Raw genomic sequence first — 27,381 nt, 5'->3', positions numbered from 1 at the left:
TTTCGTAACTGAATAAAAAGAAGTTTTGGTTGAAATTAGATCTAACTAAATTTTAGCATAGCGTTTTGCTTATGATTCTTTTTCTTCTCCCTTGATTGTTTGGGCTCGATGGAATAGTGTATTTTCCAATTGCAGCAAATGGTTTTCTATTGTTCTCATACATCTCAAGAAAAAAATGTAGTTGCTGATAAATTAGTTAATTTAGGACTAGTGTTTAAAATATTAGTATCGATGAAAATATCAATATGAAAATTTATAGAAATATCGATATTGATATTAGTTGTTTTTGATGGAAATGATGGAAGCTTAAAATGAAACTTTAGAAATTGTTAAACATTGGTTTGGACGAAATATAAGAGTTTTTCCGAATTTAACATATTTATCAAAAATATCTATGATATATGTCGATTTTAGCCTAAACTTAAGAGTTTCTCTGATATAAGATGAATTTTAGACTTCACCCCCATTTCCATAACTTTCTCTTATTTTGTGGAGATTTTCATGGAAATATAAGAAATTTTAAACATTATTTGGGACTACTCTCGTCTTCACTTGTTTGATATGTAGCTCATCCTCTAAAAATTCTTCCTTTTTGCATTCAAATTTCTTGGGCATATCAGCATATATATTTGTCTCCTAATTTTTAATGTGTGTTTTTTTTACCTAATCATTGTAAATTTTCATTTCTGTTTTACAGCTTGCCCTACATGTTCTTACTTTTGAAGTTTTATTTTAGAGGAATTTGGTCATATCCCCCTCTTCTTTTTTGTATTTTATTATTCTTGCTTTATAGCCTAATTATGTGTAACCATTTTTTTTGTATTTATAAACTTTTACCCCGAGGTTCTCTTAAAAAAATGTTGCTTGTTTGACTGACACACACTTTCACGTATTCTTACACTTTAATGTGCACATAAAGATTGAGGAAGAGTATGTGGAAATTCATACTTAACAATGTTTCTGTTTATATAATATTGGTCTAAATCATGTATTTTGTACTAATATTCTTAAATACAACTAAGCACATTGATCAGTTGTCTTGTCAGGCACTAATAATTTTGTTAATTAGGGTAATTGAAATCAATTGACAAAGAACCAAATGCAATAAATTATATTATGTTTTGTACGGTTCATCCCGAATCTCTACATTTGTGCACTTTTACGTATTTAGACAAATCTTAACCATTAAATTCATCTAACCATTAAATTAAAACTATCATTTGTTTATACATATAAATAACTAAATGATCTTCAAATTAATTAAAATATGAAAGGATGATCAATAATTCGCTGAACAAACAATATGATGCACACATTTTAAATTGAACGATACTTCGATACTCAAATATGAGTAGGAACTAGGGGTGGGTTTGAAAAACTGGAAATTGAAAAAAACCAAACCGTAAAACCCAACAGAGGCCGAAAAAACCGGAATCGAACCTAATCTGGTTCAGTTTGGTTCGGTTCTAGGGTTCGAAAATCGAACCGAACCGAAGTATAAATTAATGATATTTTTTTTCCTTGAAATGGCATCATTCAGTCTTCAGTATTGTATTGGTTCGTCGTTCAATCCGAATTCTGGAACCGTAAACAATAACATCGATCCCTTTCCGCTTCGTCTCCTCTGTACTCTGGACCCTCTCCTTCCCACTCCCAACTCCGCCACTCTTCCTCTTCGTCTTCTTCTTCCTTCATCTCACATCTCACCGTGCAAGTGTCACCATTTCACTCTCAATCTCGCTCCCAGTGACCCGTGGCCGTGACCTACAACTTCCTCTCGTCGTTTTGAGTCTCTACCCACGACTTCCTTCCTTTGCAAGGTTAGTCTCATGGAAATTTCTCTCATGCTCTACAGATTTTGTTTTCAATTTGATGCGTTTTGCAGATTTTGTTTTCAATTTTCATGGGTTCTGTAGCTTTTCAATTTCATGGGTTTTGCAATTTGTTTTGGGTATGCTGGATTTGGTTGGGTAACTTCATTTCTAAACACTATTAGTTGAGGTTTGATTAATTTGTGAGAAATTTTGATTCTGCAATTTGTTTTGGGTATGCTAGATTTGGTTTTGCAGCTTTCACTCTAGGGTTTTCTTTGCAGCTTTCACTTTAAGGCCATGAAACCAAGCCAAAACCCACAGAAATATGCCCCAGAAAATAATTGAAATGGTCAATTTTATATCACCAAATCCTTCTCTTTTAATTTACTCACAAAAATATGCCCCTAAAAACCTAATTTTTATTCTTAGTTCATGGAGTCTGAGAGGAACCCATATGGGACTTAAAATTGTCAACAACTTATCTATAACTGGATATATACTCCTTCGTGCCGTCTCTAGGCATTTGATATCACAGAGGAGTTTTTGTCATCTCTTTTGTATTTGTAAGTTTATATATCTACCGGCCTTTATTGTTTTCCTTCAGAAGCATGCTTAATTGGAGTGTCAGATATTGAACAATTGGATTGATAAGAAGACAACACTTGTACTGTTGTAGTATAAGGGTTTAAGCCTTTGCAGGTTTTTGAAAGACAATTCGTAGCTTTTGCATGTGCGTCCTACCTTTGCTTTTATATAGAAAGATTATATAAAAGCAAAGGTAGTATGCTATATTGCCTCCTAGGTCGCCTAAGTGTTGAGCTTGAGTTTGAGGACTTGAAGATTTTATTTGTACAAGACATGAAGTGATGAAACCTTGAAGGTTTATTTGACTTATGTGATGTTTATTTTAAATTTGAACTTTTTGAAGACTTAAACTTTGATGTTTATTTTAAGTTTAGACTTTGGACTTTGGAAGACTTAAACTTTAAATGTTTATTTTCATTGTCTTCGATTATAGTTGAAATTCTTATGTTATGTTGGAGATGTTAAAATTTCATATTTCAAAATTTTTTCATTTTTTAGAGGAAGACCAAACCGAAACCGAACTGACCGAACCTAGCCCTAGTAGGAACTGCTATTCAAAACTCTTAGTGTTTTAATCATAGAGTTTTGTGCTTATGATCAAAACCATTAATATTATGAATCATATTGTAAAGATTATCTCTGCAAAAAAAAAAAAAATTAAAATTAAGGTCGTTTAGTCAATCTATTTTAGCAAATACATAAACAGTTCGTAATGCTTTTACCAATACTGTTCATTTGTTTTTAAACAGTTTGATGACTAAATGACCTTAGTTTTAATTGATTTTTTGCAGATGCAATCTTTATAAGATGAATGGTTTTGATTATAAACACGAAGTTCTATAAATTGACAACGAACAATTTTGAGAAATTTTGAGTAGGAGTTCCTACTTATCTTTGAATAACCAAATATTATTCTTTTAAATTTTTCACATACCGTTGTATGAAAGCACTTCCACCATGCTCTTTTGCCATGTGGACAAGCCCCATTTGCAATCCCTCCCAAAGTGATGCTAGACCATCCGGGCAATTGGGCTAAGGGGGAACCTGTGGGAGAGCTCAAGCACAAGTCCAAGACCCGAGCGCCTGAGGAGAAGTGATGCAAGGTTGACGTCAACCACGTTATAATTTTTTTTTCATTAGGCGCATGCATATCACACGCGTGTGGGGGCGCATTATTGACAAGATTTCAGGCCGTGGGGCCCATGCTGCAACCCACTAAGTAGCAGTTGAATCTTGACCATTTGATTTCCAGATCAACGATCCAAATTTTTTTCATTTTAAAAATTAAAAAAAGAAAAGAAAAAACAGAAATGTTTCGGGGAACACGTGTCACAATTTGTACTGTTGGATTTCAAATTTTTTTAGTAATCTGACCATTCAGCTTAATTAAGTTAATAAAAAAATTAAAAATTCGAAAAAATTAAAAAAAATTTATTTTTTTTCCTTCTATAAATACTTTACCATTCTCTCCCACCTTACACCACATTTTAATATTTTCAACAATTTTAAACATGGAAGGACACGTTGTGCGACATAATTAGTTAAAAATTTTATCAAAATTGATCTACAAAAATTATACCTTCGGATAATAACACATGGACATGATGAGATCGATTATAAATCTTATTCGAAATTAAAATAAAATTATTTTTTATTATCTTAGAATATAAAAAATATTAATATTTTATTATCTATTAAGAGGTAGAGATAAAAAAGTAATTACTATTCATTGATTAGTTTGAAATATTGTCACATAACTCTTCACCCATATTACCCTCTGGCCTTGGGAACTTACTTTCACGTGACTCTGGGCTTTGCAGTCCGACATCTGCTCCTTGCATGCTTTTGTCACCTTCTCCTTCCACCCTCACCCTCTCTCTTCTTCTCCATGCCTTCTCTGCAAATTACAAACCACAGACACACACAGCTACGCTCCGTTTCTTCAACAATGTTCAAGAAATGGCACATCTTTTTACTTCTTCTCTCACTATCCACCTCCACTGTTACTTCCTCTAAGCCTTCAGGCACGCAACCATCTCTCCCACCCGACGCGCTCTCCCTCGTCGCCTTCAAATCCAAAGCGGATTTACACGGCGCCCTTCCATTCTCTTCCAACGCCACCGCCGTCCAGTCCTTCTGCCGCTGGACTGGCGTCCAATGCGCCGCCCGGTACAAAATAGTCCGCCTCATAGTCCAGTCCCAAAACCTCGGCGGCATTTTCGCGCCCGACACCCTGACTCGGTTAGACCAGCTCAGAGTCCTGAGTCTGCAGAACAACTCGCTCACCGGGCGGCTTCCAGACCTCACCGGACTCACCAACCTCAAAACCCTCTTCCTCGACCACAACTCCTTCGCGGGTTCCCTCCCGCCGTCGCTCTCCTCCCTCCACCGCCTCCGAACCCTCGATTTCTCGTACAACAACCTCACCGGAACACTACCCAAATTTCTAATCACCGGTCTGGACCGGCTGTACTACCTCCGGCTGGATTGGAACCGGTTCAGTGGACCGGTCCCGCCTCTAAACCAGTCCACGCTCCAGACATTCAATGTCTCCGGAAACAACCTCACCGGCGCAATCCCCGTCACTCCGACTCTGCTGCGGTTCGGTGCATCATCCTTCTCGTGGAACCCAGGCCTCTGCGGCGAGATTGTGAATAAGGAATGCAACCGGACGAGGCCCTTTTTCGGCGCAACTCATGTTCACGAAGCTCCGCCGCCCACGAGGGCGCTCGGGCAGAGCAGTGCAGAAAATATCCACGGCGTTGAGTTGACTCAGCCGAGTCATAAAATCCCAAGAAGAACCGCCGTCATTATCGGGTTTTCCACTGGCGTCTTCGTCCTGATCTGCTCGCTCCTCTGTTTCGCAATCGCGGTGAAGAAACAGAGGAATTCCCAAACCCGAAATGCCGTTAATTCTGGGGGACCAACTGCAGCGGAGGATACGGCGGCAGCGGTGGTGGAAATAGAGGAGGAGCTGGAGCAGAAGGTGAAGAGGGCGCAGGGGATTCAAGTAGTGAAGAGCGGGAGCCTAATGTTCTGCGCGGGCGAGTCGCAGCTGTACTCGCTGGACCAGCTGATGCGGGCGTCGGCGGAGCTGCTGGGGAAGGGGACCATCGGGACGACATACAAGGCGGTGCTGGACAACCGCCTGATAGTGAGCGTGAAGAGGCTCGATGCCGGGAAGTTGGGTGGGACTAGCAGAGAGGTGTTCGAGCGGCATCTGGAGTCGGTGGGTGCGCTGAGACACCCGAATCTGGTGCCGCTGAGAGCGTATTTTCAGGCGAAGGACGAGCGGCTGCTGGTGTACGATTACCAGCCCAACGGCAGCGTCTTCTCTCTCGTTCACGGTAATGTTCAAATCTTTCAGTTGAGTGAGTGAGCGAGTGAGTTGGGTTGACTCGCTTCGACTGTTGTTCAATTCTTTGACTACTTTGTGGATGAAGAATTTAGGGAAGCCAATAGGAGTTTGACACGTAAGCGTACTTAACTACAACATTTTAGTACCATGTTTAGGAAAGGGATCTCCCAAAATCTCGTCTTCTAATTCACCAAGTTTGGGGATCGGATTTGATTCAATAATTATATATATAGAGGCCTACTTAAAAGTTTCATGTGATCAAATTTCAATAGCTCGGACTTCCGAACTTGATGAATTAGTAGAAAGAAATCTAGAGGATCCCTTTCCCTATGTTTACATGCTTTTTAGGTTATAGAACATGGTGATTGTACTAGATTTGGTTGTTTCTTCACCTCTTTGCTTTATCGACGCCGAGAATCTTGCTTGTGATTAAAATGGGACAATCTGCTTAGTAACCAGTTGTATTTTTGTTTGTGTTTATAGACATGTTTCTAGATGGTTAAGAATCTCCTTTGATTAAGACATCGTCAGGAATTGGAGTTGAGATTCAAACTAATAATGCGGTGTCATGTATTTTAACTTTTCTATTCCTGGAGTTGAGGTTCAAACTAATAATGCGGTGTCATGTATTTTAACTTTTCAATAAGACGGCACGGTAACATGCCAAGGGAAGGGTGTAGGGTAGTCTCTCTCTAGGAATTGACATAATGATTATATTTGTATAGTGTTCACAGAATCATGGTGATGCACTCTTTTTATATTGATTGTATGTTGGCTTGCAATCCCAAGTCACATTTACTTGCTTAACCTTTTCCTCATAAGAAATTGACAGATTTTGGATGTCTCAATTTTTTCTTCCTCCTCTTTTGGCTGGTTCCATAATGTCAGTTGAGAAAACAAAAATTGACTGCTTAATTTGGTCTGATTAGCCTATTGCTTACTGTTTTAAGATTCCCTCACTTAATGCGAGAGTTGTCCTATTGAACATGGTTTCTTGGTTTCGGGCATATTTACATTTTGAGATTACATGTCTCATTAGTGTTTTCAAGGCTAAAACTCTCTGGCACTTGTTGATGGCTCGACTGTCTTACATTTGCTACATGATCGTGAATGTGGGACACGCGTTGCATGCAACATGTGCATGAACGTTACATTTTCTTGTTTTTTAGGGTAGTAATTTACTGAAATAAAATACTTTCGTTAATTGATTAACCTTAAACCAAGTTTCTAATGATCAATGTGTTGCAGGAAAATCAACTAGGGCAAAGCCGCTGCACTGGACGTCATGCTTGAAAATAGCAGAGGACGTAGCACAAGGCCTCTCTTACATCCACCAAGCATGGAGACTTGTCCATGGCAATCTCAAGTCCACTAACGTCCTACTTGGCTCCGACTTCGAAGCATGTCTCACCGACTATTGCCTCTCTGTTCTCGCCACAACTACCCCAACGTCTGAGGAGGATCCAGATTCAGCTGCATACAAAGCCCCAGAGGCTCGCACGAACTCATCAAATGATGACGATCATCATGATCAACAGCAGCAACCAACTTCAAAGTCCGATGTCTATGCATTTGGGATTTTGTTGGTGGAGCTTCTCACAGGGAAGCCTCCATCACAGCACTTGGTTTTGCCGCCCAATGATACGATGAAATGGGTAAGATCCTTGAGGGAAGATGAGCAAAATGATGGGCATGATAAGATGGCAATGCTGCTGGAGGTGGCGATCGCTTGCAGTTCAACTTCACCGGAGCAGAGGCCGACCATGTGGCAGGTGTTGAAGATGTTACAGGAGATTAAAGAGGAGACAATATCATCCATGGAGGAGGTTGAAAATGAAGTGGGATGAACACACATGGTAGCTAACTAGATCAATCGCCTACGAGTATTAACTATTTTGTAGAGGAGAGAAATAGATTCATCACACATGATTATGATAAATTAATTATTAATGGTCACTTTTGCACTGCCACTTTCTTTGTGAAAACTGAAACCATAACGTCACTATTGCGGTATCTCAAATCATTCAAGAACTGTTAGTGAGAAAGTTCAAACACGTCATAATGTTTAATTGGGTTGAGATACTGCTACAAGGAAGGTGTATGAATGATTGGTTGTCGGACTTGTCATAAATTATAAGGTAATGACAAGGACTGTCAGCTGTGTGAGTGCAGAGACAGTCTAACAAGTTGTAAATTCAATTGATGAAGAGTTAACTATAGTTCAGAGAAATTAGGTGGTGAACATGAATGCAGCGTATGATTGTGTTTTCAACTGATTTTTGTTTTTGGTCGAAAGTTTTCAACTGATTACATCCGTGCTATTTTTCGTTCAAGATTCATATATGCACTTGAGGCCCCACACATCGCCCTTCTGCTCAAGCTCTCAGGTGAATGAATGGACCCACCTAATTTTGCCTTGGTCCCACTCAAAGTCATAGGGAATTTCTCACTTGAATACGTCTAGATTTCAATTATATTTGGATGCATGTCTAAATAATTGAAATTGTAATACAAATTGAACACGTGTCCAAATGTGATTAGGCATTAGCAGGAGCGGCCGTTGAACTTTTAGTAACCAAATAGTGTCCTTCTAACAATCCACTACTAGTGGGTTCAACATCAATATTTGCCCCAAACATAATTGGCTGCTAAGTTGATTAGATGTGGGACAAAAGTGGTCAAACATGAAGTATGATTCTTTTCCCTTCAAATTCTTCTCTATTTCCCTTCTCCTCTATTTGAACCGTCACTATTATACTACATTAACATCTTGTGTTTACTTCTTTATAGAAAGAAAAACAAAGAGAAAAATGAGGGTGGAGGGGAGAAAATTCTACTCCATCGAACTCCCCACCACCCCCCCCCCAACCTCCCAAAAAAAAAGAAGGCCGTGTTAGCCAAAATGGTTTATGAGATTGGCATAACTCCTCACTTTGGTCCCTACAATTTGAAATCAATAAGAGTGGTCCTTGAGTTTGTCATTCATCAATCATTTTGGTCATTTCGCTAAAATTTTGTTCAATAAAGACCAAAATAACAAGAATACTCTCAATTTAATAAATAATGAGCCAAAATGATTTGATAATTTTGTCATTTTATCCATATTAAATGGAGATTTTTCACGAAAGAACCAAAATGATTGATGGTAGATGAACTCAGTGACCAATTCTATTGATTTCAAATCTCAGATACCAAAGTGAGGAATTTAAAGGAACATAGCCAAAAAAGAATTGCTTGAAAATGTGTATTGGACTAGAAGCTGTTATGGGTCCAAGAAGCCCAATAAACAAAAAGGCCAGAATGAAAGGATCTGAAATGAAAGCCCACAACATCAAAACATCTGGGATCGCTCTGAGAGAAAGAGAGATGGCGAGAAGGCCGACATCTTTAACCTGAAGAATTTGCTAGAAACCTCCAGCTTTCTTTCGTCAAACATTTCCGACTATAAAAATTAAAACCCAAATACGAAATCGGCGTACAATTTGGAGATTAGAGAATGCCAACATGAACCATACGGATATGGAGATAATGGAGGTGGAGACGACGGCGGCTGGGCGGCCGGAGCTGCCGTCCAGCACCGGCCAAGGTGACGTCGCCAGGGACTTGCTCACATTGTCTCGCCAGCTCCTCAATCAAGGCAAGCCTTCCCAGGCCCTCCAAGCGGTAATCTTCAACTTCATCATTTTCTTGTTTATTTGTTTTTATAATTTATCAGCTTCCTCCAATTTTTCTTCGGTTTGATTCGCATCGTTCATAGAAATTGAGTGACATTTATTTAATTCTTGTTACTGTGTTTTGAATTTTAGGGTTTATACTATTTTGCCTGCCAATTTTGTACTGATTTTTTTTTTTTTTTTTTTTTTTTGTTGAGAAATGATTGGAATCATGTATGAATGTGTAAACTATAAAGAGAACATTATATAGTGCTTATAAATTGGAACAAAAGTGAATTTTCATGTTAGCATATCTAGGATTTTCGAAGCTAAACAGGAGCGATTCGCGTAGATAGTTGGATGAGGAAAGATAATTATCTTACTCCTTAGTGGTCTAGTACTTATTACTTAAAGATTGACAAAATGGTAGTGTTGGTCGATAGTTATGGCGTTAGTGTCATGATTTTGGAGATTGCGAAGCACTGCCTTCAAGGGGTTCTTGAACAAAGATTAAGCTTCTTGGCTAGAGAATTCATTTCACGGTTTTTGACTAATAACGTCTGATTGTTCGATCACACTACGAATTCACATCCAAATGTTATCTAATAAATTCATGACACCAAAGTCAACGTTGCATTTAGGATTTTCCTCGCATTTGGGATTTGCCCGAATGGTTGATATAGAGGGATGTACTGTTTATCATTTGCTTATTTTATCTCAGTGGGGTTTAGGCTGGTGTGATGAAGTCCTGTCTAGACGTTGGTACCGCCAATAGATGTCTAATGAATGTATGTAGATGCTTCTGCATTTACGTTTAACGTTAAATCATTGAGCTGCTACGAAGGGATGACATGTGTATGTTGTTAGAAGCCTTAGAATCAAGAGAAGCAGTGTCCATTGAGAACCTTCATCACATGCTAATTTTGTTTTTGGAACAGGTTGTTATGGCAATGAGAACAAGAGGTGGGGACGAGGCTGTATTTCAGTCCTTGCATCGTGCTCGTGAGCTGTACAGAAGTAGATTGCAAGAAAGCGCTGCTGCTGATCAACTAGCTTCTTTGTTTGCCGAATGTGCAATTGCCGAAGCTCATCCTTTGAAGACTGAACCAGAAGCAGCACATAACGTGGGTGGTCCATCGGTTGGTCTTGGACCTGATGGTCAAGGAAGTTCCATACTGGCGGAAACTGGCAGGATGCAGATTGTTTTGGATGCATTTTCAGATGGGAGTAGCTTCATTTGTTTACAATGCGGAGGTCTTGTTAGCAATCACCGCAAAGACGAGCACTACGCATACTGGTGCTGCCAAACTTGACTTGCACGCTCCTAGAATGGATACAAGCCCACTTCTGCAATGCTACTCTCAACGCGTGTGATTCTGTACTATTATTCAACTTCTGTGAGTCTCCAGAGTAGCTACTACTGGTTCCAGCTCCTCTCAAATGGTCAGCATTGTCAGGTATAGACTAGCAGCAAGTCGAATATATGAATATTTTGGTTAAGGATGTTGAGATTGTGTATCGGTTGGTTTGGAGTACATCGATAAAATGCATTCCCTTGTATGGTTAATACAGAATCTTGTAATACCTGTATTTTGGTCCCATCAACCCCATGCTGATCTTATCTGATGTGAGAGCTGCCCTACCGAAGCTTTTCTTATTGCTTCGGCTTACGCGGCTACATCAAACCAAGAATGATTTCATACGTTTCAAGGGAACTTTCAAACAGCCTCAACTTGTAGTTTGGGTTATCTTCGAATGCCATATAAATGAAAAGGGAAAGAAGACGGCGAAGTTCATTCAATTCCATTTGTTTTATTACAGATATGCATACAATAGAAGCAATCTCTTGCAGTGTTTACACAAGGAAAAAAAATAATCTACAAAAGAGTTTTCCCTTTCGTCGAAAACTTTGATGCAACAGAAAACGCTACACGCAAACGACATTCTAAAAAAGAAAACGACGGAGACCTTTTATACATATTTCTGAAACTCGAAGGATGTTTCCTCTCATGTTGTGTTGTTATCAACAGAAATGTACTATAACATTACACAGCTCGCTCGATTTCTCCGTTCACCAGTATATCACCAGTTGCAGTCTTGCACCATTGCGTCATCTTCTAACTACACAGTATATCATCGGCAGCATCAACACAAATTTACAAGATGCTCCGAGCGCAGTAACCATTCCAAAACTTTCAATAAAAACCCCATGCTTTCCATAATGATCCCATCCTTGACAGTAGCAAAGATCCTCAACAGCTACTTATAGCACACTGCAGTATTCAAAACAGTCAAATTAATCGATGTGCTAAGTTATCTTGTTGAACAAGTAATTTCGATGACATGAGATTCTCAATCAGAATTTGTGTGACATTATAGTACCTGTACTTGATTCTTGGTTTCCCTATGCTATGCGTTGGGACAATGCTTATAGGCCAAGGATGAAATTTGGGCAACAATAGGCAGATGACTGCAGAACATTACATCACATTTGACCGAGCTTGTAAGCGAGGTTTGGACCTGATGATAGTTTCATCGCTGTGCCTAATCCATTCCGAGAGTCTCCAAGGCTTCTGCCATTTCCATTTGAATTGGACTAACCACTGGTGATGACTCCTCTTCCACCTCCATAGCTTCCCAGATTTCCCTATAACTGCGACTTTTTTCGCTGGCAAATGCCCGATGGGTACCATCTGTAATAACAGAAACTCCCACTTTCTTAGTTTTCCAAGCCAAAAACAGAAAACAAGTCACAACTCTAAAATTTAAAGGAGGATGAAATTGACCTTTCGTGTCTTATCTATGAAAGCTATCGATTCTCTGACTGAGCCGTTGGCAATGCCTGCTGTATATTTCAGCTGTTTTTGTGCTGGCACGGAGATTGGGGACAAGGGACCATTCGTGTCATCAGCAAAGTGTTTCAGTGAATTGTGTGAGTTCTCCTGATCATGGACAGCCTAAAAGTAACAAAGATATACAGAAAATCCTTCACATACTTGAGCCAAGGTTAAGAAGAGTACAACAATGACTAATATTCTCACCGAGGCAGCTGTTGCCAATGCAGTTGCAACCTCTTGCTCTCTCACCTTCAGTTCCTTCTCAACTTCCTTTCTTCGTGTCTCACTCTGCCGCAACAAACCTACGAGTTCTTTGAGATGCTCCTTCATTTCATCGATTTCCATTTCTTTCTCCCACAATTGGCACCTGTCAACATGTGAAATGATACTTAGAATTCCATAACAAAAACAAAAGGTAAAGTAAAACCACACCAGAACATTAGGTCAAAAAAGAAAAAAAAAAAAAAAAAAAAAAAAAAAAAACCTTGTATCTGCAAGAGAATTGAACATATATTGAAGCAAGTTCTTTGCATCTGCCATTGAGCGCAATTGAGTCCAACGCCCACGGTTGGTAAAGGCACGCTCCCGTTCTTCTGCCTCTGAAAGTTGTGATGCCATTGCTACTATTGAGTTCGATGTTATGCTAAGCATGTTCTCAAGTGACAATATTCTGGCCATTCGTGCGTTAGGTGACATGGAGGATGCTCTGAACAAACAAAATACATAAATAAACCACCAGAGAGAGAGAGGAATTTTAATTTTCTATGATTCTATATGTTTCATGTTAACCATTACATCAGATTGCAAACTATAAAATGTGGAAGATGACAGAATTATAAATACGTAAGTGTTTAACATCAAACATACCGGGCAAAGCCATTCTTTCCTCTTGGAGGACTAAGGCCCTTTGAAGCAAATTCGTTTAATTGCTTCAACATGGCCAACTCTTCTGCCAGTGCAGCTCGTCTGGATATCACAGCTTTTTATAATTAAAATCTCCAAAAATATATCTCATAAATGCAGTATGAAACAAACATATATTTATGCGTACACTTGACTTTGTTTCTCATATTCATGACGAACTTCATGTACATTCACCATAACTTCAAGCTCATGATCAAGCCACCGTTGCAGGGATTTCTCATTGCCCTAGTGGTTCAACTTGAGTTAGAATGATTCAAAATCCAAAGGGTAGAACAGAAATCGAACGAAAAGAAGAGGAATCAAAGACCATTACCTGTACATGTGTCCCATTTCCATTGGCAACAACTGGTAAAAGTTTACACAATTAGAAAGTTTAACATTAAAGGAGAAGACCTGTGCTGTGAAGTGTGAAGCGTGAAGACCCTATGTTATAAAAAGGCATTTCTCCACAGATGAGGTAATTTTAGAAACTTGGTAATTACATATGAAGGTGAATTTCATATTTCGATAGCTCCTTGGAGATAACAAATGCAATTATGAATGCAACGAATGTCCAGAACGGCAGCAATGGCATACCTGAGCTGTCACGAGCAGAAGATTTACGAGCTTCTAGCAATTCTTTCAGCCTCTTGGTAGCCATTGCAGCCTCTTCAGTCTTTCTTTGAAGAACCTGAAAGTATGGACAGTATTTAATTCAACTACCATAATACAATGTCTCGTACCAAAGAGCTTGTGATGAAGGCAGCAATTGAGATAATATTCCCAATTTGATTTGGTCTTAATAAGGGAAATAAGCAACTGAGATATACTCACCATTTTCTGGCGTTGATTTAACGCTTGCAGCTTATGTCTTTCATATTCATTTCTCCTGCCTTCTTTCCGTAGCTATTATAGAAAACGTAAATCAAAGTTGGGAGCAAAAAGTAATAGAGGAAATCCAATTCAGACTAGAAAATAATTAAAACATGGACGCACTCATTTCCACCCTCTACCGTTGTAAATACAAATATAAAGTGCTTACACTTCATAAAAATTATAGACACACATATACTACTAAATAAGTAAATATACAGGTAATTGGGTTCTACGTCGTACTGCAATTTCCAATTCGCGCTCACTACATCGGATAGATTAATTAATACAGAATAATAATTCATAGAATACATGTTTCCTTTTAAATGAAAATCCACTTGTGAGCTTCCATTTAACTTTAAAAGTTCAGTGGAAAAAGAAAAAGAAAGGAAGGAAATACCTGCAGCACTTCCTTCTCTCGAGAGGCTTTCCACTGCCGAAATTGTTCTGCTTCTTGTTTTATCCTTTGTTGCAGTTGAACCTATTATTTAAAATAATATCAGTAGATGCAGAGAAAATATTAGCCTTAATAGGAAAAAAATATGAGTGATGAGTCTAAACCTTCTGTGCCTTTATAGACTGGATTTCATCTTGCAGCCGCTTTGCTGCTTCATCACTTTTTTGTTTTTGCTTCAAAAGTTGAACCTGGCTCTCTTGTTTCTTCTTAAGATCTGAAATCTGGTATAAAAACATCAAATAAGATGCCACAATTGGATTACAACGAAGTCCACTGCTTATCCAAAGAGAAATAGCGATCCAGTCATAAGAAGAAATATGGTTACCTGTCCCTCAAGTGCCCTTAACTTCTGGGTATGAACATCTTGCAACTTTTGTGGTTGTCCATCACCGGCAGAAAGATTTTCAACTTCACCAAGCAAACGGTCCCTATCTTGCTGCAGCACAAAACAAGAACAAACTTGAATATCGGTTCCCTCAATAATAAGACCATCGAGTATAAAGGCTTTATGTAACCTGCACAGTTCTTTTCTCATCTTCTAATTCCAAAATTTTCTTTCCAAAATGCTGCTTGAGTGCCTCAGTGTCGGACCCTTCAAAAAATTTCATCTCCGACTGCACCAACGTCAAATGCAATGTTACACAAACTCTGAGAAGACATTAATTTGATTTTGATTTAACACAAAGCAATACACACACGCAAATGGTACCTCTTTTTGCTGCAGACGTTTATTCAATTCATGCAGCTCTTTGTCCATGGTATTTTGCAGAAGGTTGTGCTCCCATTCTTTTGCTACTTCTTCATCAATGTCCTGGGAATCACCTGCTAGCATAGAAAATCCTACCGTATATAAAATAGCTTTAAGTAAAAACATCTTCATTTTAAAGAACATCCCCAACACTACCGATGCACATGAGCTAGCCTATAGGTGCTTACATGCATAGTACAACAAAAACAACAAAATTTACACACTTGCAGATGACTTAATCATGAATTAACTGTTGTTGGCAAAGTCCTGAACGAGAGATAAGTGATACCTGTTATTGCTTCACCCATTTGATAGTCCGCCGATTCTAAACTTTGCAAACCCCTTTTTAGGCCATCACTTTTTACAGAGCAGGGGCTACCATCCTGTAAAATGATGTTTTAGATTTGTAAATGTATCTTTCTAGCTGACCATATTCGCTCAATATATACTTTTACAAAGTGAAATAAGAAACCAAGACAAGTTACAAGTCAAAATTAAATATATTAGTACTTGAAAGAAACAAGATGAAAGAAATGTGTCAATGTCTACTAGGGCGTGTACCACATATTGAGAAGCTCTTTCACACTGCTCTACACCATTGCATTTACTGCGGTATTCATGAAGTTCCCGGCAAAGATCCTCATTAGCAGCTTCAAGCCAAGTAATTCTTTCCTTAAGAACCTAGATAATTGGTAAAATCACTTAGAAAATTATATATTCATACCTAAGATATGAAAGAAATAACAATTACATCTATCCTAGGAACAAAAACATTATTCACAGTTTTATCATTTGCGGTTTTCCTTTCATATAACAATAGTGGCTATAATACAGCTGGGTAACTCTGACTGTGAATGGAAAAAATCAGACATAAAGCTTCAAAGAAGTCGTACCTGTACTTCACCAGAAGAAGATCCTCCTCCACGTGAACAAAGTTCAGCTTGCAAAAACTCTAGCTGTTGGCGCATCTTTAGCATCTCATTGGACATGGGATCTCTATTTACCTGTTACAACAAATCAGAAAAGCTACATAAATGGCACCGTTACAAAAGGCAGAAATTCTGTATCTACAATGGTAACGACTCTGAATGAAAACCATGAATAAGCACTTATTCTGAACAACTTACGATAGGCTTATTTTGGATATTGCGAGCTCGATTTGCATACTTTAACGTGTTCAGGGTTTCCTCAGCATTGATATCAGCAGGACTGATACAGGCTGTATGATATAAGGAAAAACATGGTAGTATCATGTATCATGAAGACAGGTATCATGTATCATGTCATTAAGCAAAACTAAACTTTCTAACCTAACAAAGTTACCTATCATAACAGTTCGGCTGTTACCACCAAGCGAATCCTGCAAAAATCATTATATTTAGTATAAACTTGAAATATAATAAAAACAGAAAAAGTTCATAGGAGCTTCATGGACATTTTATTTGGTATAATTTTAGTCAAGAACATTTTGTCAAACACTTTACCACAAAGTTTTACAAATTTTTTAATGGAACCAAACCTGCAAAAGCCGAGTAAGTTTGCTATCTCGATAAGGCACGTGAAGACCTTCTTTGCGCTTCTTCTCATCACCAAGTGCACTGATAACATTCCCAAGGGCAAGAAGACCCTTATTAATATGAACTCCTGCTTAATATAAAAGAATATTCACATGAAAATGTATAACAGAAATGCACTTTAGATACAAAAACTGAGAGATAATGACATTTACCTTCCTTAAAACGCATGCCATCGGAACCTGTCCTCTTGGCTCGCTCAGACCCAGCAAGATCTACTAAATGCAACTTGGCGCATAGATATTCTTCGTTCATACTCTCATTAAGACCGTTGTTTCCATTACATGCCGAGTTGACCTTATGCATTTGCTCTAATGTAATGGTGAAGATGGCATGTGAACGACTATAAACATAAAAAGAAAAGGAACGAGTCATTAGCTGAAACCACTGGCACATACTGAAGAATCCATTGTGGAAGACAATAGAATCTCAGACAGATGATAATAAAACAAATTAAAAATAAAAAAACATACCAACTCCTTCTCAAGCATTACAAGTAAAATAATATTGTCTTTACGCATTTAACAAAAAATTTGGAAAAAAACTAAGTCCTTTTCACGTAGCGAAGAACTATTACCAGTTGGTGTACATTCCACAGTTAAGGAGAAATACATATAACTTAAATGAAAAGGAAGGCACATAGTTTACCTTGATTGATTGTTCATATTTGTACTCCCTGTTGCCCTGCTCAACGATCCTTGTTCGAGGCAAGCAGCCATTTCTTTTAGTGTACTAACACTGAGTTCAGTGGATCCGGCCAGTGTAATAACACCATTTGATGATTCTCGAATTTGTATTGGTGGCTTTCCAGGGGATGCTACTTTCACATGCCCATTTGCACCTTCTGGTTTGCTCAAAAAACTAGGATCGAGCAAGTCTTGTACTTCTTCTTTTAGAATCTGTGCATCAAAATCTCCAAGTTAGATTTCAGTAATGCAACGCAGGTACATAACAAATAGTCCCATGGTGTACACTTTGACAAACCTCAATAAAAGAAACATGCAGCTGGAATTCAGTTTGATGCTTCAAAGTTTCAATTTTGCTGAACAATACATTCATAACTTGCGGGATAATTCCCGATTGGCAACCATCTCTAAAACCAGTGCCCATGGTATATGTTTTTCCAGAACCCGTCTGCAGTAGATTTAAAAGGTTAACCCATAGGCCAGTAAATTGTAAGAAAGCTTAACAAATGAGTGTAAACTGCAGACACGCAATCTCACTCTCCGCGAAAAATATAACTACCTGACCATAAGCTAGGACGGTAGCATTATATCCATGAAACAAACCATCAACCAGTGGAGCGATACGTTCTTCAAACATTGCAGATGAGGGGGAACCCGTACTCCCATACACATTATCGAAAGTAAACGAATGCGTGCCTATTTGTACCTGCAGCATTGTCGCAATCAGCATGGAGATTAAACATAAATACTCATGCTTTTGATCCGTTGCATGTGTCAGCATTGATCAAGGTGTTAAGAACCTTGAAATGTCCAGTAATCCGAGAGTACATAAGATTGAAACCCAACATATACACTTAAAATACCAAATTAAGAGAATTTATTTAATTTCACAAAAAGAGGTCCTTTTTGCTCATAAATGATTAAAACCAACAGAAAAACTTCCAAAATATTAACAAACCCGATAAAGAAATTTTGATTTCCATGAAAAGTCACGAGTTTTCGGGATTGAAATGAAAGAAAATGTAGATATTACTCATTAGCTCCCAATGTCAACCAATCAATAATTCCCAGTTCTAAGTTGGCTCGAGAGTGTGATCAAATCCCCAACCCCGTAGTTTAGATTGAATTAGAATATCGCTCGAATCAAATAACTCCCAGTTCTACACAATTCTACAACTCAATAAAGTAGATGAATTGTTTACTAAAAAAATAAATAAAGTAGATGAATTGCCAAGTGAAGCATGCAATCCTGATGCTCACCCAGTAAGCACATTTGGATCTAGATCTCCCAAAAGATCGATTCTTCGAATTCAGTTAGTTAATCTACAACACAATTAGTTACTTAGAGAGAGAGAGAGAGAGACTGCAGTAGAATTAATGGCTGAGAGTGAAAGCGCGGAGGGAGTACCTGCGGCTTCCCAGGGACGACAGTGACGCAGTCTTTACACCCCTGAAGCTTCTCGTCACCGATGAGCGGCCGGATGTGCACCGCCACTTTGACGCAGCAATCCTCCCCTGCTGCTTCCATTGCCACAGGGGAAGATAGCCAGATAGCTAGAGAGAGAGAAAGACACAGAGAGAGACACTTGGAGAATTCAATTCAGGAGGAGAGAGAGAGAGATCAAACCGTTCTCATTGCCTGAGAAATTGGGAGAGAATTTGAGAGACTTGGAAAGTGAAACGACAACTACAAGAACCAGAAAAGAAAAGGAGAGAGAGAGAGGAGAGAGAGAAAGCTGAACAGCTGGTTGTGAGGAAGGAGTGTTAGAGAGAGAAAGTAAAAATAGTACGAGAAAAATGGGGACCGTAAGGGTAGTTGGGGAAATGGGCGGGCAACTGCTTGCTGGGGGGACAACCACCACTATCATTTTCCTTCCGCTTCACTACTCACACAGTTCCCCCCTTCCCCAAACTTTCGTCCCACTCTTTCCCAAAATGCCCCTTCTTCTGCTTTTGCAACGGTCTCTCCTCTCTCGTCGCACTCCATACCGCGAGGGACTGTTCCGGGTGTGATTTGTCACTTTTGCCCTTTTTCTGTTATGGGTTGGTTTGACGGTGCCGTTTTGGGGCGAGAATTTGGTAAGTAAAAGCGACGGCCAACAGCGTACTCTAGCCACAGGAGCCACGTGACACTGAGTCTTCAACTTTTATTAATCGGAGTTTGGGCAAACTAGAATGAAAGGGGCTAGTTTGGAACTGAACATGTGAAAAAGTATTCGTTTCTCGACGAGGTAAAATATTTTTATAACACAAGTATTTTAAGTTTTGTTTTTGTTAAATATAATCAGAAATAATTATTATTAGACTATCTCCAATAGTTAGGCTAAAAGCTAAATTTTTTAGCTCAAAAAATTTAGCTTTTAGCTCAGAAACAACTTTTCTACTTCAATCGTTCTAACCTAAAATTTTAATCCGGGATTATTAAAGAATGAACTTAGGCTTTTTTTTTTGTTAAATTAAATTTAAAATAAAAATAAATATGTAGACTATCGTAAATTAATTTTATGAATATTTTAATCTAAAAAAATTTAAATTCCGATAAATATTGGGTGGAGTCCACTCCGATTTCTGGGCTAAATTTTGGGGGGAATTTGGCATTGGTTTAACATTCAGCATTTACCCCAAAATTTCCCCTTGGGTTGGAGTGGGTTTGGAGGAAACTTTTGGGAGGTAATTTGGCTTTTAGCCCACCATTGGAGTTGGTCTTATACCACGGTTATTTGTCTACATTTAATGAAGACGCAGAAAACATAGTTCACAAGAGCGAATGAAGTTAACAAACTCCTTTTCTTTTTGTCAAACATTAACAAACTCTTTGAGAAGATGATAAAAGTCAAGGATCAAATACTCACATGCACGATCTTTTCCTCACCCTCATTTACCAAAAAAATACTCACAGGCACATGGACAACTCATACAAAATATAATTCTTGTAAAAAATAAACAATTCATGCTTCGGACGATTAACGTCAAAGTTATCTTTAAATAACAAATTCATTCTAATTATAACACGTGTACAGTTATTAATACGCGGAGCCTGAACATTGACAAATGTCCCAAATCTTATATCTAGGGGGCACAGCAGGCCAAGTGCGTCTATAGACAATGGGGGGCGATCGAGTGTGAAAGGCGGTAGTAGGAGGCATTAGGGAGGACCCGGTGGAGTAAAGCGAGTGGACGGAAAGGACAGTCCCACACAAATTAGACGCAGCCAGCTGGTGGTCTCCCACATCACATGGCAATTTAGAGTCCATAACCCTGCTGGGCCCCACGCTCTCTCCAGTCAGATGGCTCGGGCTCGGAACACAACACACATTCATAGACCCCGATGATGATGGTCCCAACATTTTACAGATTTTGTGGCAGCTAAGAAAAAAAAAAAAAAACTCACTTCAAGGGAGCATGTTCCGGTGTGACTTCTTAAAAAAGCCAGCGCATCGTCTCCTATTTATAGTTCATACTTAAATGGCTTAATGGGATTAATATGCGTAGTGATATGATTGTCAGAAAATAGTCTTTATTATAAAAATATATATATTAGAATTTAAGCTCATGCGGTGAGCTCAGTTACGATTTAGGTTCAAAGTTAAAAAATTCGTCAACTCTCTGTTAATTATTAGCATATGAAGTTCACATGTGAGGCTAAAAATATAAAGTCAACCTCACGTGTCAGCCCACGTTCTAATAATTAATGAATAGTTCTGGTTTAGGCTCATCTGTGTGGCCAGCATGCTAATAATTAGCAGAGAGTTTGACAGAATTTTCAATTATGAGTCTAAATCAAACAAATTTCACCACAAAGGACTTAATGGCCCGTAGGTCATGGCACAAGGTTAAAATTCAAGCTCTTCTACAGTGATATCTCACTGATGGCTCGCCGCCCCCTGCCCCCCCGGGGGAAGGGGGCCTTATTCGCCTTCCACCTAAGTTGTGCAGGAAAAGCCCAAAGCCAATCCCAGAGAACAGTGAAGCTTCATAGGCCTACTTAAATCTCTTTGAAGAAGCATTTAGTCATGCACGTATGCATCCCCCCTTCCCGGGGAAGGGGGCCTTATTCACCTTCCACCTAAGTTGTGCAGGAAAAGCCCAAAGCCAATCCCAGAGAACTGTGAAGCTTCATAGGCCTACTTAAATCTCTTTGAAGAAGCATTTAGTCATGCACGTATGCATCCAAGATTTTGTATTTAAATCTTTTTTCGTGTGATGGAAAATACAAAAACAAGACTCGAGAGAGTATGAAAAAAAATTTAACACATTACATGCAAGTTTCTCTTTGTACTATTAGCGATAGCGTTTGCATGATCGTGGTCGAACAGCTTCAGCAGTCTAAAGTCTGGTAAACAGTAATGCACATTACTTAGGCAGGGGTTAAAAGCCCTCGGGGTGGTTGCATTGTTGATTTATAAATTTTGATGGATTTAAAGAAACTGTTCCAAAGTAGATGAGAAAGAGCCAATGGCTTCAAAGGTAAGAATTATTGAACGTTTGCATTCTGATTTTGATGGTAGATATTGATTTAAAAATGCAAATTTGTTGTTAGTACATCTTTGATATTAGGATTTACGCATAAACTTTGATATTAGGGTTTAAGTCTCAACTTATGTCGATATTAGGGTTAATGACACAAAAAATGTCGAAATATAGTCAATAGACTCAACTTTACTTTTTTAAAAGCGCAATCAACCTTAACGGAAAACTGAGATTGTGATAGTTGTATTATTAGGTTAAATTGATCAAATCAAAGAACCAAACATGGAAATCGGGATCAAAATATCCAATACATACATATAAAACATGAAATGTTTTAGACAAAGGAGGTCGGCTAGATTATCCTAGTCAGAAATCCATGGCACCACCCCATATTCTGCAGCGTGCGAAACATTTTTTTTGGTGGGCCAAAACTGAGATATAATGTCATTTTTCCATTTTTGTAGGAATTTGCAGTACAGTAGTTTGAACACAAATGTGTACAGTCCCATGGCATAATGTGGACAAATAAGAGGGATCCTAAGCCAACAAGGATTCTTGTTTTTCGTCGGGGGAGGGAAGGAAGGAATTTTATCGTACATATCCTTATCCTTACTTTGTAAAGTGGTTGTTTTCACGACTTAAACCCGTGATCTTTCGATCATAAAGGAATAGCTTTTCCGTTGCGACAAAACTCGCCCTCATAATGTAGACAAATATTTTTACTAAAACAGTATTCTGTATTATTAATCGGGATGTCACGATTGTGATCGGTGTAGGTACATTTCTTTATCTTTTAGACTATTTTTGAAATTACCAAAAACAATTTCATACAATCAAAAGCGTTTCTTACTAACTCAAAAGTACTACCGAATCGTAGAAGCGTTTTTTTACGGGATCACCTAATTCAGCACTTTGTAGCAGCAGCGTTGGTGCTTTTTTCTGAAGTGGTAGACTGCAAGTTAAGCAAAAGCAGTTGTTTCTGCAGTTCCACAACTTCTCCTTTAGTGAGAATGAAGGCAAGAAGGGGAAAATAATAAAATAAAATAAAATGATCATCACAACACACAAGTTTGAAGTTTCCTCTATCTGTTCCAAACCTAACTTCCCAACTATTCAATTTTCTGAATTCGACCGTTGGGTTTGGATGCAGACCAAGCAACTAGAACAAGGTCCCACTAGTACAGTTTGTTGATTAACTGTGGTGATCTTAATCTCAATATTCCTACCTAGAAGATGATCTTAATCAACATCGAAAAATATGGATTAAGGTAGCTTAATTACCTCACTCTAACGAATTTGAAGTCTAAACAACTTTACTTTGATGGATAATGATATTTTGAGTGCTAAACCAGGAATTTGAGGTAACAAGAACTCAACTCACCTGCCAATATGGAAATGACTCTGTGGATGAAACATGATGTGTTACTTGCATTTAAACAAGGCACCTAACATGCATCCCCATCAAAATAAAGTTTCCAACACTAGCTAGCTTTTCGTTGTTATGCAACGGACCTACATTGATTTATTTTACTGGTCGGATAGACCAAACCAGTTTTCAAGCGTAAGGTTTTATCATAAAAGATGTTGAACCTTTTAGCAATGAGTCACCAACATCTACGGCTTGTATCAATCCACGAAACTCCAACACTCTTGAACCATCATAAGAAAACAAAATTACAACGAAAAGCACCATTAAGACAAGCAATCTCCATGGCAAGCTAACTCAGCTTTCTCCGGAGACTGCAACCACCTAAAAGCACCATAAGCATTTTGACCAACGATCGCAAGAGTATCAACAATAAAATTCGCCTCTCTACAGATATGAGAGAAATGAATGAACTGAAATTGGCCAGCCACATGGTTGGAGAAAACTAAATGCATTCTTTAATTATTTCAATAATTTTTAACATTTTTTTTTATTTTCACACAAATTGTTCCTAAAATTGACTCACACAATTAAGATGATATCTAAAATTGAAAATCGATCAATATAATCCCTGAAAATAGGTGTTGCAAATCAATGTGATTATTCTGTGACAATTCAGTAAAAAAATTTGTTATGTGCTGATGTGGCACATAAATGAGCCCCATAAGTTTTTATTTTTTATTTATCACAAATGGTCCTTGAAATTGACCCACTCCATCAAAATAATCCCTGAAATTGAAAATCAATCAATGTAGTCGTAGAAATAAGTGTTTCAAGTCAATGTGGTTCTTCCATCATAATTTTGTAAAAAATTATGTTATATGTTTATGTGACATATAAATGGGTCCTACAAGTCTAATTAAATTAAAAATACGTTTAATGGGCACTTCCCGGGAGATCTTGGTGACAAGAAGAATAGCAAGCTTTGCCTTGAGATGATTTCATTGTGCAAAAAGGTGTTTTGACAACTTTTTTAATTAATTATTAAATTATTAAAACCACATTAGCACATAACCAAATTTTTGATAAAATTGTGACAGAATGACCATATTGATTTGCGATACTTATTTTCAAGGACTACATTGATTGATTTTCAATTTCATGAACCATCTTGATAGTGTGGGTCAATTTCAAGAATCATTTGTGATAACACCCGTAAATCTTGTGACGACATTGATTTGCAACATCTATTTTTAGAAACTACATTGATTGAATTTCAATTTTAAAAAACATATTAATAGTGTAGGTTAATATTAGAAATTATCTGTGATAAAATCCCTTTATTTTTCATCCATATGCTTCATAGGTTGCAGCAGCCTAATTTTACTGTGTGTCCCTCTCACCCCCTCACCTTTATATTCGTGTGCTTTCTACCATGTGGATGTGGGAGCTTTGCATCACATGCTTCCACCACCTTTACATCACATAGTATTCCCAATCCTTTCTTTTTATCCCAATCTCCCTATTTTTCTTCATCCTCACAAGTCACAACCAATCCTCCTCCGAGTCCTCTCTTAATTTACAAAATCATTAACCCCAATAATTATCCTGATTTTGGACTATCTTACGCAGTCTAATCAGTCACTTCTTAGTTGCTAAACAGTGAGATTATGTACATTAGTAGTTGAATTATGGTTTCATACATAGCACAATTATTAGTGTGGCCCTCTTGTCTTCTCAAAGTGAATATCCAAATCCTAATTGTGCTTTGCAATCCCATCATATTTTGTCTTGGATAAAACCTGCAATTTCATGCCCTTTAAGTTGTAAAAAAAAAAAAAAAAAAAAGAGAAAAAAAAAAAAGAAAAAGAGAGAAAGGGCATTTGGGAGTGGAGGAGGAGACAAAGCATGTGGAGTTTTGCAAATTTTTCATCATTAGCTTTCCATCAAAGTTTGGTCTTAGTTAGAAATGGTTAATGGATGGCACTATGCATCTTTTTTTTTAGGTGGGTTTTGGGGTTGTGGGCAAATCCTCTTCACTGGTATCCATTCACGTTAAAATGTTAATGATTGGTGATGCAATTTGATTACTTTTTTGCTTGGATATGTTAAAATTGCATAGTTAGAATGTGTCAGAGTTTAGAAAGATAGATCAGTAATTTATTACTAATTATACTGATACTATATTTTCATTTGTATTTATTATAAGCACATCACGACAAGGGTAAATATTTTATCACAAAAAGAGCTTGGTGCAATTAGAAATAGAACCGCTGAGTATAAGTACATGTCATTCAATCAATTTGCGATTTGATATCTTCGTATTCTTCAACCATAGTTGTGCTCTAACTTATAAGGCAATAGAAATCTAATCTTGTAAAAAACGAAGATTAACTCAATTACCTTATAAACACATATAAGATCTTTGTTCGATGTGTGATTAATACTCTCAACAAAAGACTTGTAGCTTAATAAATTACGAACATTTAAGTGCAGAGTTCGTTTTCCAATTTCACAATATCACTAGGAATTGTGGTCCTTTTTCTTGCCATCTCTTCATGCCGTAGTTTTCCAAAGTCAATTGTTTTCACTGGTGCCATGGGCCAAGGCATGGGGAGAGGAGGCAGAGACAAGTAAAGTTGTATATTTTAGACCAAGAAGAAATCTAGTTCAGGCTTTTATCATCTTAGCTCGGCCTATGCTATTGGGTCAATTAGCTAGGATGCAATTTGATTACTTTTTTGCTTGGATATGTAAAAATTGCACAGCTAGGATGTGTCAGACAGTCGGAGTTTAGAAAAGATAAATCAGTAATTTACTAGTAATTATACTAATATTATCTTTTCATTTGTATTTTTACAAGCACATCATGACAAGGGTAAAAATTTTATCACAAAAAAAGCTTGGTGTGTTAGAAATAGAACAGTTAAGTATAATTACATGTCATTATATCAATCTGCGATTTGAGATCTACGTATTCTTCAACAAGAGTTGTGCTCTAACTTGTAAAGGTAATAGAAATCTAATCTTGTAAAAGACGAAAAATGTTGAAGTTCCACCGTAAACCTGATTGACAAGATAAAGATTAGTTCAACTACCTGATAAGCACATACAAAATCTTTTTTTGATGGGTGATTAATACTTTTAACAAAAATATTATAGCTCAATAATTTATGAATATATAAGTGAAGAGTTCGATTTCCCATTTCCCAATATCACTAAGAATTGTGATCTTTTTTCTTGCCATATCTTCATGTCATGGTTTTTCAAAGGAAGTAGGATTCTCTCCTCTCTTTTTTTTTTCTTCCTTTCCTTCCCCTTCTATTTATATGGTCACGGTTAAATCACGTCAATATCTTATATTAATTTTTTTTTATAGAAAAAGAAAGACAAAATAGAGAATGTGAGAAAAAAGGATGAAGGGAGATGGAAAGAGAAGGAGAGAGAATCCTAATCCTTTCCAAAGTCAATTGTTTTCACTGGTGCAATGGGCCTAGGCAAAAGTTGTATATTTTAGGCCGAGAAGAAATCTAGTTCAGGCTTCTTATCATCTTAGCTCGGCCTATGCTATTGGGTCAATTAGTTTTGGTGCAATGGAGGCCCATCCCTCATACTGCAAATCCAACCAATCAAGAAAAGCCCCTAGTCGATAACAGCCCACTGGAGATATTTTTACAGCAATTATAGTTACATCGTCGCGTATTATTATTAACTGCGTCAAGACGTAGATAAAGTCGGTAAGTGGATCCACGAGTTTTGATATAAAGCTGCACTCTCACTTCCAATCACACATCCAGCTCCCATTGCATTGGGAAAAGCCTAGCATTAGGTTTTAAGGTTTTGTTAGGAATATTAAGTGTTAGTGCAATGTTGATAGAACAAAACTATGTTTTGTGGGATTTGTTCACTAAGGTACCGTTTGGTACGCAGATGGGACTGAACGGAAAGGAACGAAACGGAGGTTCCAAGCTACGTTTAATGTACGCTCAGGCTGGAATAGAACAAATGATTAAATGACAATTGTACCCTTCGCAGATTACCCATTACCGGTTTCCAT

The 27,381-nt window shown here is 37.8% G+C and overlaps 3 protein-coding genes across 8 annotated transcripts; 2 read left to right on the top strand and 1 right to left on the bottom strand.

Moving 5' to 3' along the window:
- Nucleotides 1–4,131: 4,131 nt before the first annotated feature.
- LOC137718534 (putative inactive receptor kinase At5g67200) lies at nucleotides 4,132–7,727 on the top strand. Its single transcript, XM_068458086.2, has 2 exons — nucleotides 4,132–5,746; nucleotides 7,006–7,727. Exons 1-2 carry the CDS (start codon nucleotides 4,288–4,290, stop codon nucleotides 7,602–7,604), a joined length of 2,058 nt encoding a protein of 685 aa, XP_068314187.2. The 5' UTR covers nucleotides 4,132–4,287; the 3' UTR covers nucleotides 7,605–7,727.
- A 1,393-nt stretch (nucleotides 7,728–9,120) lies between these two features.
- LOC137717659 (uncharacterized) lies at nucleotides 9,121–11,135 on the top strand. The gene is made up of 2 exons (XM_068457085.2): nucleotides 9,121–9,420; nucleotides 10,349–11,135. The coding sequence occupies exons 1-2, from the start codon at nucleotides 9,262–9,264 to the stop codon at nucleotides 10,721–10,723; spliced, it is 534 nt and encodes a 177-aa protein (XP_068313186.2). The 5' UTR covers nucleotides 9,121–9,261; the 3' UTR covers nucleotides 10,724–11,135.
- Nucleotides 11,136–11,202: 67 nt separating this feature from the next.
- On the bottom strand, nucleotides 11,203–19,605 carry LOC137717658 (kinesin-like protein KIN-4A). 6 transcript variants are annotated; one of them, XM_068457081.2, is made up of 26 exons: nucleotides 18,897–19,605; nucleotides 18,048–18,194; nucleotides 17,787–17,936; nucleotides 17,451–17,701; nucleotides 16,958–17,145; nucleotides 16,748–16,872; nucleotides 16,552–16,588; nucleotides 16,356–16,447; nucleotides 16,122–16,232; nucleotides 15,790–15,909; nucleotides 15,518–15,611; nucleotides 15,190–15,305; nucleotides 14,996–15,094; nucleotides 14,806–14,916; nucleotides 14,585–14,701; nucleotides 14,424–14,504; nucleotides 13,985–14,056; nucleotides 13,748–13,841; nucleotides 13,485–13,516; nucleotides 13,299–13,396; nucleotides 13,115–13,213; nucleotides 12,732–12,953; nucleotides 12,452–12,614; nucleotides 12,197–12,367; nucleotides 11,793–12,103; nucleotides 11,203–11,683 (listed from the first exon to the last, which is right to left on the bottom strand). In XM_068457081.2, the coding sequence occupies exons 1-25, from the start codon at nucleotides 19,014–19,016 to the stop codon at nucleotides 11,891–11,893; spliced, it is 3,123 nt and encodes a 1,040-aa protein (XP_068313182.1). In that variant the 5' UTR covers nucleotides 19,017–19,605; the 3' UTR covers nucleotides 11,203–11,683; nucleotides 11,793–11,890. The 6 variants fall into 6 exon arrangements, with proteins under 6 accessions (XP_068313182.1, XP_068313183.1, XP_068313184.1 ...); XM_068457082.2 differs by having other exon boundaries at nucleotides 15,190–15,302; nucleotides 18,897–19,490; XM_068457083.2 differs by having other exon boundaries at nucleotides 12,497–12,614; nucleotides 18,897–19,480.
- Nucleotides 19,606–27,381: the final 7,776 nt, after the last annotated feature.

The sequence above is a fragment of the Pyrus communis genome, chromosome 8 (assembly GCF_041283825.1).
Source record: "Pyrus communis isolate YQ-2024b chromosome 8, ASM4128382v1, whole genome shotgun sequence".
NCBI classification, from domain to species: domain Eukaryota; kingdom Viridiplantae; phylum Streptophyta; class Magnoliopsida; order Rosales; family Rosaceae; genus Pyrus; species Pyrus communis.
The sequence above is the reverse complement of the archived record's forward strand: the minus strand, read 5'-3'. Positions and strand labels throughout refer to the sequence as shown.